The sequence below is a fragment of the Salminus brasiliensis genome, chromosome 7 (genome assembly GCF_030463535.1).
Source record: "Salminus brasiliensis chromosome 7, fSalBra1.hap2, whole genome shotgun sequence".
NCBI lineage: Eukaryota > Metazoa > Chordata > Actinopteri > Characiformes > Bryconidae > Salminus > Salminus brasiliensis.
The window spans coordinates 10,915,216-10,930,175 of NC_132884.1; the positions used below are offsets into that span (position 1 = coordinate 10,915,216).

A 14,960-nucleotide genomic window follows, 5' to 3' on the forward strand; every position below is an offset into this window, starting at 1 on the left:
GTGCCTATCAAGAGGAAGAGAGAGATACTGGATGTTCTGCCAAAGTCCTGACAGCACCAATTACAGTCTACACAGATACTGTCCCTGCCATCCGGCCTTTTGACATTTTGCGCTTTTGTCTGCGTCCATGTCAGACGTTGACGTAAAGATCATAATGATATCAAGTCCTAATTAAGGCGATGATGCGGTATGTCCCTAATTGCATTTTTTCTCGTTTTTTCTTTCTCTCTCTTTTTGTGCATGTCTCTTACTGTGCAGACTTACCCTGAAGCATCCCTGTAAACCAACAGGCAAAAAAGAGGAAATTTAGGTTTATAGAGTAAGTTTGCTAATTCAAATCTAATTAAAATTACTTTACATAACAGAAGTACCTCTTGGCCTCTGTTAGGTAAATCAAGTGGTTTTTAACTTTTGGATACAGTCTGGGTCTCCAGAACAAGAGCTGCTTACCTTACTCTTTATTCTAATTTGTGTCTCATCTCTGCCTTTTAAGCAATCCCAGAGTTCAAAGGATTTTTTTTTCAAGGCTGTTTGCAGTTAATACTTCATTTGGTTAGCTTTTGTAATAATGTAATCTGTACATTAAAACAGTACATGAACACAGGTTTTCCCCTTGCCTTTATGCCCTCCTGGGTTTCATGTTTTTTGGCTGTTTGATTTGCCAGTTGCCATGCTATTGCTCTGCAAACATCAATGGCTTTTTCAGAATGAAAGTGTGACAGATAAAATCTGAAATGGTTGTGAGATGACATTTTCTTATTGTGACTAAAGAACACTAAGCAAATGTGTGGTTTTATCAAAAAGAGCTTTATACTGACATCCCATGTCGTGTAGCCACTTTTTTTTTTTTTAACTGCATTGCCTTGAAATGGACCTTAACCCATGATCCACTGTATTATAACTCTTTATCAATGTTCTTAAAAGTAGTTCACCCTCACAAATGTGTTAAACCAAGGTAAGGTGAGGAAGCTAAGTACGCATTGTTAGCACAATGTTAGCAGTTATGTTTCTAGAATTTAAATTTAAAGCCAATTCTAGACCAGACCTGATTAAAGAGGACCAGCATAAACAGAAACTTAGTTGCTTATAGGTTGTTGGCCTGTTACAGAGAGAATTTGTGACTGTATATTCAATTTACATTTAAGGCATTTAGCAGACGCTCTTATCCAGAGCGACTTACAAAAGTGCTTTGCTATTTACCCAAGAATAACCTCAGCTAGTTTGAATAGGCTAATAATTTAAAGATACCTAAAATAAAGTTTAGAAACTACTAAACACAAGTCAGTAAGGAGACCACTCTGAAATTGCAATGATGTGGGTAGTAATACTGGAGTCTGTTTTTTTTTTTTCTGGGGCACGGGGATGCTTCTGAATCTTTGTCTCATTATCAGACCAGAAAAAAAGCTTCCTTCCCATTTATCTCAATAGCTCAGTTGCTATTTAGGGGTTTGGCCCAGATCACTTCTGATTCTGTCTCATATCATTGTCAGGTTGTACAGAAAGTAACTATGGACCTTAAAGGAATTGTAACCTGATTTAAAGATTTGAACTATATGCATTTACACTAGGTAAACAAATTTGTTTTTGGTTTGTTCAATTGAAATCCTATTGATATGTGGAGTGTGCTATGCAAATCGTATCAGATATGACAACCAAAGACATGCAATGTTCACAGTAGCAGTTGCCACAGGCTGAAGTCATCTCATTTTTATCTTGCTTCTTATTCAGGGTGTTTAAATGTAAATGCTGTACCTTTTAAGGTGAAAAAAATATATATAAATGAAAGTTACACACGTGGACAAAACTGTTGGTACCGCTCGGTTAATAAAAGAAAAACCCACAATGGTCACAGAAATAACTTGAATCTGACAAAAGTAATAATACATAAAGATTTTATATTGAAGATTAACATTGACCATGCTTTAACAGTAAAAAATAATGAAACATAAATGAATGAATAATAAAAAAACTCATGAAACCAGCCTGGACAGAAATGATGGTACCCATAACTTAATATTTTGTTGCACAACCTTTTGAGGCAATCGCTGCAATCAAACGATTCCTGTAACTGTCAGTGAGACTTCTGCACCTCTCAGCAGGTATTTTGGCCTACTCCTCATTAGCAAATCGCTCCAGTTGTCTCAGGTTTGAAGGGTGCCTTTTCCAGACGGCATGTTTCAGCTCCTTCCAAAGATGCTCACTAGGATTTAGGTCAGGGCTCATAGAAGGCCACTTCAGAAGAGTCCAATGTTTTTCTCTTATTCTTGGGTGTTTTTAGCTGTGTGTTTTGGGTCATTGTTGCAAGACCCATGACCTGCGACTGAGACCAAGCTTTCTGACACTGGGCAGCACATTTCCCTCTAGAATCCCTTGATAGTCTTGAGATTTCATTGTACCCTGCACAGATTCAAGACACCCTGCAGCAGCCCCAGAACATAACAGAGCCTCCTCCATGTTTCACAGTAGGGACAGTGTTCTTTTCTTGATATGCTTCAGTTTTCCGTCTGTGAACATAGATCTGATGTGCCTTGGCAAAAAGTTCCATTTTTGTCTCATCTGTCCAGAGGACATTCTCCCAGAAGCTTTGGGGCTTGTCAACATGTAGTTTGGCAAATTCCAGTCTAGCTTTTTTATGATTTGTTTTCAACAATAGTGTCTCCTTGGTCGTCTCCCATGAAGTCCACTTTGGCTCAAACAATGACGGATGATGCGATCTGACACTGATGTTCCTTGAGCTTGAAGTTCACCTTTACTCTCTTTAGAAGTTTTTCTGGGCTCTTTTGTTACCATTCGTATAATCTGTCTCTTTAATTTGTCATCAGTTTTCCTCCTGTGGCCACGTCCAGGGAGGTTGGCTACAGTCCCATGGATCTTAAATTTCTGAATAATATGTGCAACTGTAGTCACAGTACCATCAAGCTGCTTGGAGCTTGCACCTTTAACATGCTTGTTATAATTTTCTTTCTAATCTCCTGAGACAGCATTCTTTTGCTTCCTCTGGTCCATGTTCCTGCATTAGTTGTGGTGATTTAGAAGCATCTTGATATACATGAAGGTTGGAACGGACCATTTGTTAGTATATTCTAATCATCTAATAATAAGTACCATTAAGCATAGGCCTTCTTTACTTCTGAATCTTATTTGCAGACTCAATCTTTTTTACTTTCACTTTGATTCCTTGCTCAAGTAGGTGTGTTTGATACCAAAAGTATTGGTTCGGAGCACCATAATTCCAGTAAACGCAGTTCTACTTCTTCACAGGCAGGGTTGCAATAGGATCATGTTTATCTGCTCCAGAAAGTCCTATTATTTTGGAAGTGCTTCTCTACAGGGACTGGACAAGCTGTGTGTGTAATTGCACAGCCATGTCAGCAATGGGTGCAACTTAAAGTAGCTTTGGACACATAGTGTATGACTGGAAACTGGTTATACATTTTGAGAACATTAACTCATTGAACAGCTTTGACAACATTATGGTGAATAATTCCGGATTTTTTCTTTGTGTAGATGTAAGACTTTCTGGCTCCCAGTACCACATACCCTTAGAGGTTTTGGTCTTATTTGTTACCTGGGAAACACCAGCCCCAGGCATTTCCTTTTCTACAGAGCAGATGCACAATATGAATAAATGGATCTGGACAGTAAAAGCCTATTTAACTTTGAGTGGATGCTTGAGAAAGGCATTTATGTTGTCTCGTGTTTAAAAGCCCTTTGTGTTTAAATGCACTTTACCAGTAACCGTCTTATATGATGTTTATATTCATCCACTTACATGATGGTGATATTCTTTGCATTTCACTGTAAAAATAGGTAAATCTGAGAGATTTCATTTGATTTGTTTAAGAGTCACATGTTTGTTTGAGAGCAGCTTTTTCCTCCTTTATTTACACCTCTTGCGTAGTGACCCTCTAAAATGCAGAGTTATTGCATATATGGCTGCTTAAAACTCTAGTACAGTATATTTTCTGACACAAACTGATTCTAAAACCACCCCCACAGTCTGATAACTATACAGTGTAAAGTTTTAATTTTAAGTCAAATGATTATGTATTGGGGACCTACTCTCCCATAGTACACATAGATTCCATTTTGTTCTCTATTATCAGTGTAAACAAAGCTAGCTTCTACTCTAGAACCTTCAGGCACACATGTAAATTAATTGTGGTTTACAAATTTACCGGAGCAGATGCAGGCTGTGTACTAAACCTTGCTGTGTAAAGATGGCTTCAGATGCCGCCTTTGCAAGCCTTTGTGTAGGCGTATTTCAGAGAATTTGCCGTTTTGCCACACATTCACTAAAAGGCAAGGTGACCTACAGTGTGGCTCTGGCAGCCTCCAGTGTCTATGTTTAGCTTTGCGCTGCCCTTAATTTGTTATTTTTTAGTTTCTAGTCCAGTCTTTTGGACCATGGCAATTGCAGTTTTTTGGTTCATCAGCACTACATCTGACACGTGTAAGTCAAATAACATTGAACCAAAGCTGTCAGCTTCCTGGATTCCATGCAACTGGGTATATTAATTCAATCAATTCAGTTCAGGGATTACACATTCTACACATCTCAATAAATTATACACATGGCATAATTTATTGACATGTATTGAGAAACAAAGCCATTTAGAGTGGTGAAAGATGGTCTGTTGTAGAGAAGTGTACAGACCTGGATTTTCTTTACAATGGTGGCGATAGGCCCTATTTTAGCGATATTTTGATGAGCCGTCCAACACACACCACACAGCTTAATTTAGAGTGTGTCAGTGTGTCTTAGCTATCGTAGGGTACTAAGTCTCCTAATTAATCATGGGTGGGTTTTGAGCGTAACATGCAATAAACCAATCAGTGTGCTGCTTTTCATTCCCTTTAAGAGCCAGGTGCGATCAGACTTTGGCGGATTGCTATTTCAGTGGCACAAAAACGATGGTGTACGCGCCTTTGTTTACAATTTACTATCGAGATAGCAATGGGCGTATGTTGAAGTCTGCCTAGGTTGTTTGCAGTCAGTGGCGCACCTGTGTTTTCTGTTGCCAAGATGTCATTGCGGCAGAAATGTATCTAACCACACCTCATTTTGAGACCACTACGCCCCCTGGCGTAGATATATTCACAAGCACTGTTGCTTTTTAAACGATGCAGACGGAAGGCGTAAAAATAGACTGTTTGCGGGGTGTAAGTATAGGGCCTATAATATCTGAAACCATATAAATTTCTTTTTTTTTTTAAACCAGCACAGAAGAGCGCGCTGAAATCATAGCCTAAAGGTGGAAATTGGTGCACTGAAATCAAGCTCTGTAAACGGGTGCACTGCTATTTATGTCTGAGTTTATAAATCTGGGTAACAAACCATTAGTTTGATGGTCCCCTGCAGATCCTTTGTAGATGATCCACTGTCTTAACATTTATTTTAATTTCCATTAAATGCAACTCCTGCAAACACCTAAGCCTAATGCTAACTTTCTGAACCTAATCCTAAACAGAGCCCTAACCTTAATCCTGTTCACAATTAGCTTTTTAGTCAGTGTCAAAAGAAAGTTTGTTGATAATTTGAGTATCTATGAATAATCTCTAGAGGTTCAAAATAAAGTATGACTGCTAACAAAATCATTCCAGAGTGATCCCTAATCAAGCTGGCTGTCATGTACTGTTGTTAAGATCTAGCTCCATGCTGCACATTTCTATGTCACCCACGCCATAGTGTGGTTAAAAGAATCATGGAAATTTCTATAGAAATAAAGCCAAAACTGTCCACCATGTCGTCATATTTATAACCAGAGTCTACGCAGTATAGAGGCCAGAAGCGGAGCCATACTCTCCTTCTCATTTGGTCGACCTGCCCCTTTCTCTCAGACCAAGTATCTCAGACTGCTTTCATTAAGTTTACAGTGCAGCCATAAAGGACTAAAACCAAAGCGGATTTTCCTCTGGATACCCAGTTTGTCCAATAAGTGTAATGTTTAACCGTACATGTGCAGTTCATGTAGTTATAAAACGATTTGCATTACAATGTTCGCCACTGAGATGAACCAAGCCAGTATGCTTATGTTAGCTGGCTGGCTAACAACTAATTAGATCACATTCTACACTTACTGAAAGAACTTTGAGAACTGACCACGCAACTACAATTCAGCTTCTCCATTGAACAGGTCCTGCAAACTGTCTGTTTCAGCCAATGCTGTTAATCACTTCATTTCAGTGTAACCTGCCTTCTTACAACAGTTTTAAAACTGATGTAGAAAAATATGCAAATATTAGCAAAGGGAAAAGTAATTCAAGGAATTAGACACTCGAAGTGGTAAGACCGTTTAGAGGAAGAAAAATTAGAGCTGTTTTGATATTAAAACATATGAGCATGGGCTGAGCTTCACCTAGCCATCAACCAGACAACACTAGACACCAGACTAGGCACTAGACCTGTGGTTGCTTCACTTTTGAGAGACGTGGTACTGTACATGTATTTTTCATTGGTAAAAACAGTACAAAATGTCTGCCCTGTAAAAAAAAAAATTGTTGCTCTCCAACACCAGACCACAGACGACGTACACTTGTTGTTTCACTTCTTTAATTTTTGCCACTTGGTAATGCATGAATGCAAACTACGGTTGACCGCTGTGACATGCTACAATGATGAACCACGCAAGAGATTAAACGCTGCTAAAGCTTAATGTATAGAAGCACTGATCTGAGAGGAAGTGACTTTCATTGGGTGGGTTTTATTACTACAGTGGTTCAGTCACTTGTTCAGTAGCCAGTGATTCACTAGATCACTTTAAATTTAGGCCACATGTCAAATTAATCAGTGCTAGTGTATGCAAAGATGCAAGGTGCTCAGATTGGTCCCGGATGATTCCAGTGTGACACAGGGACTGAGAAAACCTGAGAGAAAAAAAACATGAAAATATCAGTGTTCACAATAGACCCAGTTTACACCTGGCCACTTCATGTGACTTGTATCCTGATAAGATTTAAGTCACATGCAATTGCACTTGGTAGTCAAATTCATCCCTGGTTTGTCTGAAATCCGATCACTGCGTTGGACACGTTTTGCTTATCCGCTTGTTGCGTGGTAATTATTACTGATGTTTTGGTTGTACTAGGAGGGGTTTTGGTTGTTAAGTGTATCTTGGAGAAATGAATGCATTTGCACTGTTATAACGTTGCTCAAATACGTCCCAGACCACCTCCTGACGTGATTGGATTTTTTTCTATACAGGTAATAATGGCATTGAATGATGTTGATTGCTTTATCTGAAGGTAAAGCCCCCCTAAACCCAATCAAATGTAACACTGTCCCATCAGTGTATAAGGTATCAGACTCCTCTTTCTCATGCAAACACAAACCAGTCAGCTCAGCTCAGAGGAAAGCTGATACTGCATTGATGTATTAAAAATTTCCCTGGACCAGTGCAATCAACCACTAAATGTTTTTTGCAATAGGAAACATCTGTTTAAATAGTCTCTCCAGCATCAGAAGCAGCATCTGCTTTTCTACATCTTTGATTTTTGCATGCCACTACACAGATAGGGCCCAGCATTACCAGCATTTCCATAACTACACAAATCTGATTTTGTTGTATTGTGCTGTGGTTTGCTGTGCATGTGTCCACTCTGATACAGGGCTTGAATTACATTGCTGGTGCTGAATAGGGCATCTTCTAACATTAAGACAACAGCCACAACTCATTGTTTTAAATGAGGATGGCTATGCAAAGTGGCCTCTACTTCCTTCTTGGTGCTGGTAACCACTGCATATCAATTGCACATATCAATTTTTAACCCTTCTCATGACCTGTGCGCACTACTTGTACTCTGCATTTCCCATGCAAATCCCCACAGACTTGCACCTGTGTATGTTTCAGCTTCAGACTAATTTGCCCATCTATCTGTCTGTGCCCGGCCTGCTTGAATAAAATGCTTCTTCTTGGGCCTCTTCAGATTTGTAAGAAATGTCTTAAGGTTTAGGATGCAAATGAGCACAGTTAAAATAAAATCAAAGACCAGTTGTTCCAGGCAAGGTCCAACCCAGCAGCTTCTGAGACCATGGTGAGGTTTTTTTTTTTGAGCAATTAGTGGAGTGTACTATACAGCCAGCTCTTTTTCAAACCTGCATGGACTCTAGCAATTTGACTTCAGCAATAGCATAAATCCAGGTTTACCTTTAAGGATGAGCAGATGGCGGGTGATCCGAGACAAAGGCAGCCCCTGGATGGTGTGCTGCTAAAAATAGAGATGCACGCAGAAACACACACACACACCCTTTTGCTGACTGATGCATGCCGTATTTTTTTTATTATCGGGGGTCTAATTAGAATGCTATCACCGTATTTGCTCAGGGATCATGCGTCCTATGATAATTCTCCAAAAAAGAGCTTGGGTAGAGCATGTGGAGCTCTGGGAGGACGACGTGAAGTTTTCTCTTTTCTGTTTCCTTTTTTTCCCTGGTCCACTTTGTTCTCAGCATACATTAAAAGTAAAATAGATCAACAGATTGAACGAGGAGACGTTTCAGAGGGGAAAGCGGGTTATTTTAACAGGCTATTCCTGACAGTGTCTGGGCTCTTTCTCAGAGCTGAAATCTCGCACTTTGTGTTATTGGAAAGGGACTGATTGTGTGGCTTGGTCTGTATGCCTCCTTGCATACTGATTCTCTCTCTCGCTCTCTCTCTCTCTCTCTCTCTCTCTCTCTCTCTCTCTCTCTCTCGCGCTCTCTCGCGCTCTCTCTCTCTCTCTCTCTCTCTCTCGCTCTTTCTCCGGGTTATTTATAGCCAAGTCTAGCTGCGCTGGGGCTGCTGGGGGACCATGAAAGCCTTTTCATGTTCTCATAGTAATTACCACCGTGGTGCTTGATCTGCAGGAGAAGGAGAGGGGGCAGTGTTGCTACTGCTGCTTCAGACATGTGCTGTTTTCTATCAAACTACGGACGCTTTCACAGATCTGTCTTTTCATCGCCGTTTGATTAGCCTTTTATGCTACTTCTTAGTCATTTTTTTCTGTCCCCTAATTCGCATCCAGACATCCACATGCATCACAAGGAACAGTCATTTTCTTCAGTGACCACTGCCCAATGTGAGAGTGCTACTCATTTGCCATTCTGTGTATTTGACCACTTTTCCAGGTCTGTCTAAGCTAAGTAAGTAATTGGGACTGAGCACACTCTCTCTTGTGTATTTTTACCCGCACAGGTTCACAGATGGAGCAGCCTGTGGAGCTCTTGAAGCAGTCAGCCTTTGACCACATTCCCACAGGTAAGTGTTCATATCTTCAAAGCCTGTGGAACAGTAGAATTAACAACAGATAAAAAAGTGTAATTGTGATTTGCAATGTAATAAAAACAAATTGAATGAATTGAAAATGAAAATAAATTGAAAAAATGATGATGGGAAAGAACATTTGCATTAATGTTAATGAAAGTTAATATACACATGCTTCCAGAGAAATGGTATTATGTGCCAAGTTAATGTCTTACAGACTTAAAATGTTTTGAGTAAACAGAACGTGAACAAAACTCTTTAGTTTTTCATATATAAAACAGTTCTATAATAAACAGTTTATTATACATATTTAAACAGTTCTTTAAAAGCAGTCTGAAACACCCAGCAAATCAAAGAATTCCAGCAAGCCTTCAGAAGAGTTTTCTGCATGATTATTGTTTAAAATGTAAACAGTCATTCAGAGTAGTTTGTTGTGAAAGGCTGTGTTCTAAAAAAAATGCACTGAATCAAAATTGTTAATGTTTCTGTTGATAGTAAAAATCAGACAAGATAAGTTGAATGCATGAATACCTTAAGGAGTTATTCCATTCTAAGTGGTTCTAAATCGCAGCCTCATGATTAAAAAAAGTTTGCATTAAATCTAGGAATGTCCCAATTAAGGCTGCAGCAGAGATTTTAAGGGTTTGATGACAATATCACAAAAATATCACAGTTTTACGGTATCACAGTATAGTATTTCACAATTCTTCCTCTTGTTGTTGTTCTTCCAGTATATCACTAGACACACACAAGGTGACTTTATTAAAACAACTAGGAGCATTTTAAGAAAAGTCGCTACTAAACTAAATAAATCAGTCCATAATGTTTTATTATAGAAACACCAAAAAATAAAGTATTCAATAGTATTAAATAGTATTTAACAGCTTGGACTTGGATCGGATCATGGAGCAAAATAACCTGTCAAAAACAACCCTTTTTAAAACAGATCTGATTGTTCAGGTTACTCGCAGCACACAATAAACATTGTAGCAGTTCATTCAAGGCATATTGCAGCGTTCTGGGACATCAGAGGGCAGTAATGGCTAATAACTATAGCTGACCCATGCCATTGATAGACAAACTCAGAAGGTTTGTAAACACACAGGTTGGTAGCTCTACCGACTGGACAACTTGCATTTGGAAGCAGCTCATGTTAGTAAATCGTTAAGGAACAGACTGACCTAATACATTTGCGTTCTGTGGAAAATCTGACTCGTAGCCCAATGTGTACTGTAGACTAGAATAAACCTTATTGTCCAACCAAGGCTGGACTTCTTTGGCCTCATCTTAGATACATGATTAAAACATCAGTTACACACACATTACAACACACATCACATACATGTTAAAAGGAAAGAAAAGGCCCAGTCAGTCTCTTCTGGTCTTGTTTAAGTATTCTTTATTTATTTTTTTGCTTTTTGCCTCTTACCTGGTGTCCCTAGCCATATTATTTTACATATTGGCTACTAAAACAATTACAAAATCATGGATTCACGCCCTCCCTCTAGTGATTTAGAACCAGCAGCCGGAGTCAGAGAGAGCACAATTGGCATTTCCTCCCCATAACACTCTTAGTGTGATGTTGGTTAGCACAAATGTTTGTTAGCTGGTGTGGCAGAGCTGGGGAGCCACACTTTTCTTCAGGCATGCTGGCTGCCTAGCGATGCTGGCTGCAAGACTGGTTGGTTTTCCCAATTGTGGCACAATTGGATCTGTCCCACTCTATCACGCTGAATGAGTTGTTGATGTGAGATGAATTGTTTAAAAATAGAATTTAATGGCCATCTTCCATCAAAATAGCATTAGCAGCTTATGTACTAATACCCAATGTCCAAGGAAATGGAAAAAGTGTTTTAGAGCATTTCCAATGCATTGGTTTAAGAAAATCACACTGTTTCAATGCAGCACTGCCGGAGTCAAAGAGAGCACAATTGGCATTTCCTCCCCATAACACTCTTAGTGTGATGTTGGTTAGCACAAATGTTTTGGTATTGGCATCATCCAGCCAGAAGTAAATTCATTGTTGATGTAACACTGATTTCTTCTATCGCATCACCACATTTCAAACTGTTGTGTTGAGTCTAAAATAGGGAAGTTAACACCTTTTTTGTTTGTTTTGTTTTTTTAGAATAAAAATATGCGAAAGGAATTCTAGCCACACAGACACCGTAGAGGTGCTTTTAAATGCCTTATTTGGAAAAAAAAGAGCAAACAGGCCACATGTATTAATTTCATCTCATTGTAACGCCTTTATTTAGCACACTGAATTATAGATGAGGTCTTAAGTGCTAGGCAGGGAGGGACGAGAGGAGAGATGGAGGGTGGAAAGGGTTTGGGAAGGCTACAATAGGAACCCCATGCAAATGAAAAATTTTGCATTAGCATTTCAAACCACCAGCATGACCAGATGATTTCAGCAGCTAGGGCTCGCCCGGTTCCATCTGTTCTCTGCTCCCACTCTCACTTTCTTTCACTCTGTCTTCATTTTTGTCCTCCATGTGTGTGTGCTGTTAGCCGTCCCTCAATGTATTTCAGGCCTTTTGTTCCACCTGCTCTAATTTTGTTCCTCAGGCTTTCAAACTTTCTAACTTCTATAGCCCTGCGGCACCCTGCTCATCTCCTGCTCATGTCCTCCTCCATGTCACCCTGCGTCTTTCTCCAGTATGTCTCGGCATTTCATATGCAGAAGGCTCCACACAGAGCCTCAAAGAAGGAGAATGTGTGCACAATGCAAAATTCTGTTATTTATTATGGAAAAATAGATTTGTAATTTTAGATATATATGTATATATGTGTGTGTGTGTGTGTGTGTGTGTGTATATATATATATATATATAATATTGGATAAACAGGGATAAACATATGTAATGATGCCGCTTTAGCCATGTAATGGCCCCACTTGTGTAAATCACATGGCTAATGCATTACATATGTTTATCCCTAATTAAGCTGTCCCTTAGAGAGACGTGCTTTACTTTAGGAGGTCTCTATGTAAACATGCTATGCCATCTATTTATTTTTTTTAGTATCCAGTCAGACACAGCAGTAACTGCATGTTGCAGAAGCGCCTTCATATCTGAAATGTGAATAGAGATTAAAGACATCTCGAGTGAGATAGTTTAAAACCTTTTAAACAAACATGTTCACACCACCATTCTGCACTTTCACAAAACTACCTGAAAACACATAGTTTTATTTCATAAAGTGTAGTTCTTTTTAAACAGGCTCTGCTGCAGACTGTTTAAAATTGAGTACTATTCCCTGAAGAAAAAAGTCTGGACACACATGAAGTAGATGATAGTGCAATTAAGCCAGTAGTGTGCAAAGCACAGATTATGCAATAAGCCATCTCAGGCCACTACTGCTTTATCCTCAGTCACAAACATAGTAACCGCTCAGTCAACCATCCAGTAATTGAGTCTGCGTTCATTTTGTTGTGTGGGATTACTTGCAAGAGCAAACAAGAACTTTGTTTGATATTCTTTTGTTTCTCCCCAATCAATGCTTTGCTGTCAACCATTCATCCCCCTGGGGTTTGTCAAACGCATAAACATGCTGGTCAACTGCTAGTACAGCTGCCTTTGTGTGGCAGCAGTGACCCATAAGCTGTGAACGTACGTAGAGCGACAGTAGTAACTGTTCATGATTTACATGCTATCGCCTTGGCCTTCATTCATTACACTCCGAGTGGCTGGATACCATTCCAAATAAAGGATGCAGCATAGCCATACTGCTGTTTCAAGACATTTTATCCCTCAAACAGATGGCTATCTATGTCTCTGTTGAGATGAGCAGATTTTAAAAGGAGGACGTGCGGGTAGGCCAGGTAGGACATCTCCAGCTCATGGGTAGATGCAATTCATCAGGCGTCAGTACGCAAGTCTTGTTGTGACCTGCCTGCTCCCCTAGGGTGCTGAGGTACCTTAGTCTAGATGGCCACATATTCTTCATATGGACAACTCATCTCCATAAGTTGTGTGTTATATTTGGACCCCATGTAGCTCATTAAAATGGAATTAAAGTAGAAGGTCACAAGATCACATTTCAGGTGCTTTTTGAGTACATTTAGGTATTTACATAACATACACTAGTTTAATTTAACGTATGTTCTTCTCTCACTGGTCTGTTTAACACCTTGACCTTTTTTCACTAATGATCTCTTCCTGTAGGTAAAGATAATTCTCTACACATCAAGCAGTTCAAAAGTGCATTATATCTAGATACGTAGCTTATCGGAACATAAACCATTTGCTGCATCTTCTGAACAAGTTTCATGTTTTATTTGTATATTTCTCAACATTATATGACTGAAAATCTACATTATAATCTCTTCAACTGGTGTTCAAACTTGGTATACATAAATGAATAATACATACATAAGTTGTTTATCATTTTTAGTAAATATATTTATAACTGTTTAACTAACACGATCAGAATGGCTGTACAAAGGAATTGTTAAATAAAGAAAAATAGTAAATAAAAATTGGAATTTGAAATTAATTACCAAGGCTAATGTCACTGTAAAGTTGGACATTTTGTCCAAAAATGCATTTCTGTTCGTTCTGTTTATTACATTTTACAAATTATATTTCTTCAATTGTGTGTGTTTAGTTGTCCTACCTCCATCTCTTAATATTGTTTATACATAATATCATTATGTATAAACAATATTATGTATATAATGTATATATAATAACATTATATCCAGTACTGTATTTGTAAGAGGCTTGTCGCTAATGAGAGAGCGATTCTCAACGCTGGGTAACTGGGTTCGTGTCCCAGAGTTGACCCGAGAAAAGGTCGCTCTCTTTCTTTCCTCTGCACAAATACAAACAAACACGTGTTATCACTTCAAGTTTATTATGTCAGCCCACAGTTGTCGTTTAACGCTTTCAACAAATGATTTTTCAGGGGGAAAAAATAGTCAGCAGATTTCTGATTTGTGCTAAAACCAGCAGACAGTATTGTAGCACAACATAAAGTAATACTGAGTAAAGTAGATGCTGTGATTACAGGAGCCACATGTAGCCCAACATTTACATAAGAACTGGGAATGGCCTGATATGTTTCAGTGAATCTGGCTTGGGGCTGATTCAGGCATATTTTAAGGTGTTGTCTATTGGCTATTTTAGGTTCGGTCCACGTCCATTAATTTGTTTTTACCGCAAAGGGTGACATTAATTGATATTATTCATAGCTTGTAAGCAGCCAGGCACATTCTCTGTTTCTTCTTCTTTTTTTATTTTACTTTATCAATGTTCCTTTATAATTTCCCTCCAGTTAAGTTGTTTGATTCCACACACTAGTACCACAACCTGCCAATAACTCATTACTATTTGATAGCTGAACATGCTTGGAGGAGAATGCTAACTTCCGATGCTGTTAAGGCAGGTAACAACATGCTGTCTATCCTTGCAGTAAGTGATAAGGGGAGATGGAGAGCCATCCTTCCCAGCCAGAGAGAGCAAAGCCAGTTGTGCTCTCTCTGATTCTTGCATCTTTTCTGATGCCACAGATGGTCACTGTCCTAAATTGCCATACAAATGTGATCAAATGTTTGTTTTTACTTGATAGATTTTAAAGAAATAATTTGTGTCAGTCTATTCTTAGAAAATACATGTTCTGAAAATATGCTTTTAGGCCATCTCCACAGAATGAACAATGCTGCTTGCTCAACAGTTATACCACTTGTTCTCTGCCTTCCTTTCTTTTTCGTTT

General features: G+C 38.9%; 1 protein-coding gene across 8 annotated transcripts in view; it reads left to right on the forward strand.

The window, feature by feature from the left end:
* LOC140559965 (histone deacetylase 4-like) overlaps positions 1-14,960 on the forward strand; it is a 92,773-nt gene that overhangs the window by 11,255 nt on the left and 66,558 nt on the right. For 4 of the 8 annotated variants that reach the window (XM_072683820.1, XM_072683823.1, XM_072683821.1 and 1 more), the window contains one exon: positions 9,174-9,236. In XM_072683820.1, the coding sequence (XP_072539921.1) occupies positions 9,174-9,236 (63 nt within the window). Of the gene's footprint in view, positions 1-8,962; positions 9,058-9,173; positions 9,237-14,960 lie in introns of those variants that run through there. The other 4 variants (XM_072683819.1, XM_072683826.1, XM_072683818.1 and 1 more) reach the window with 4 other exon arrangements.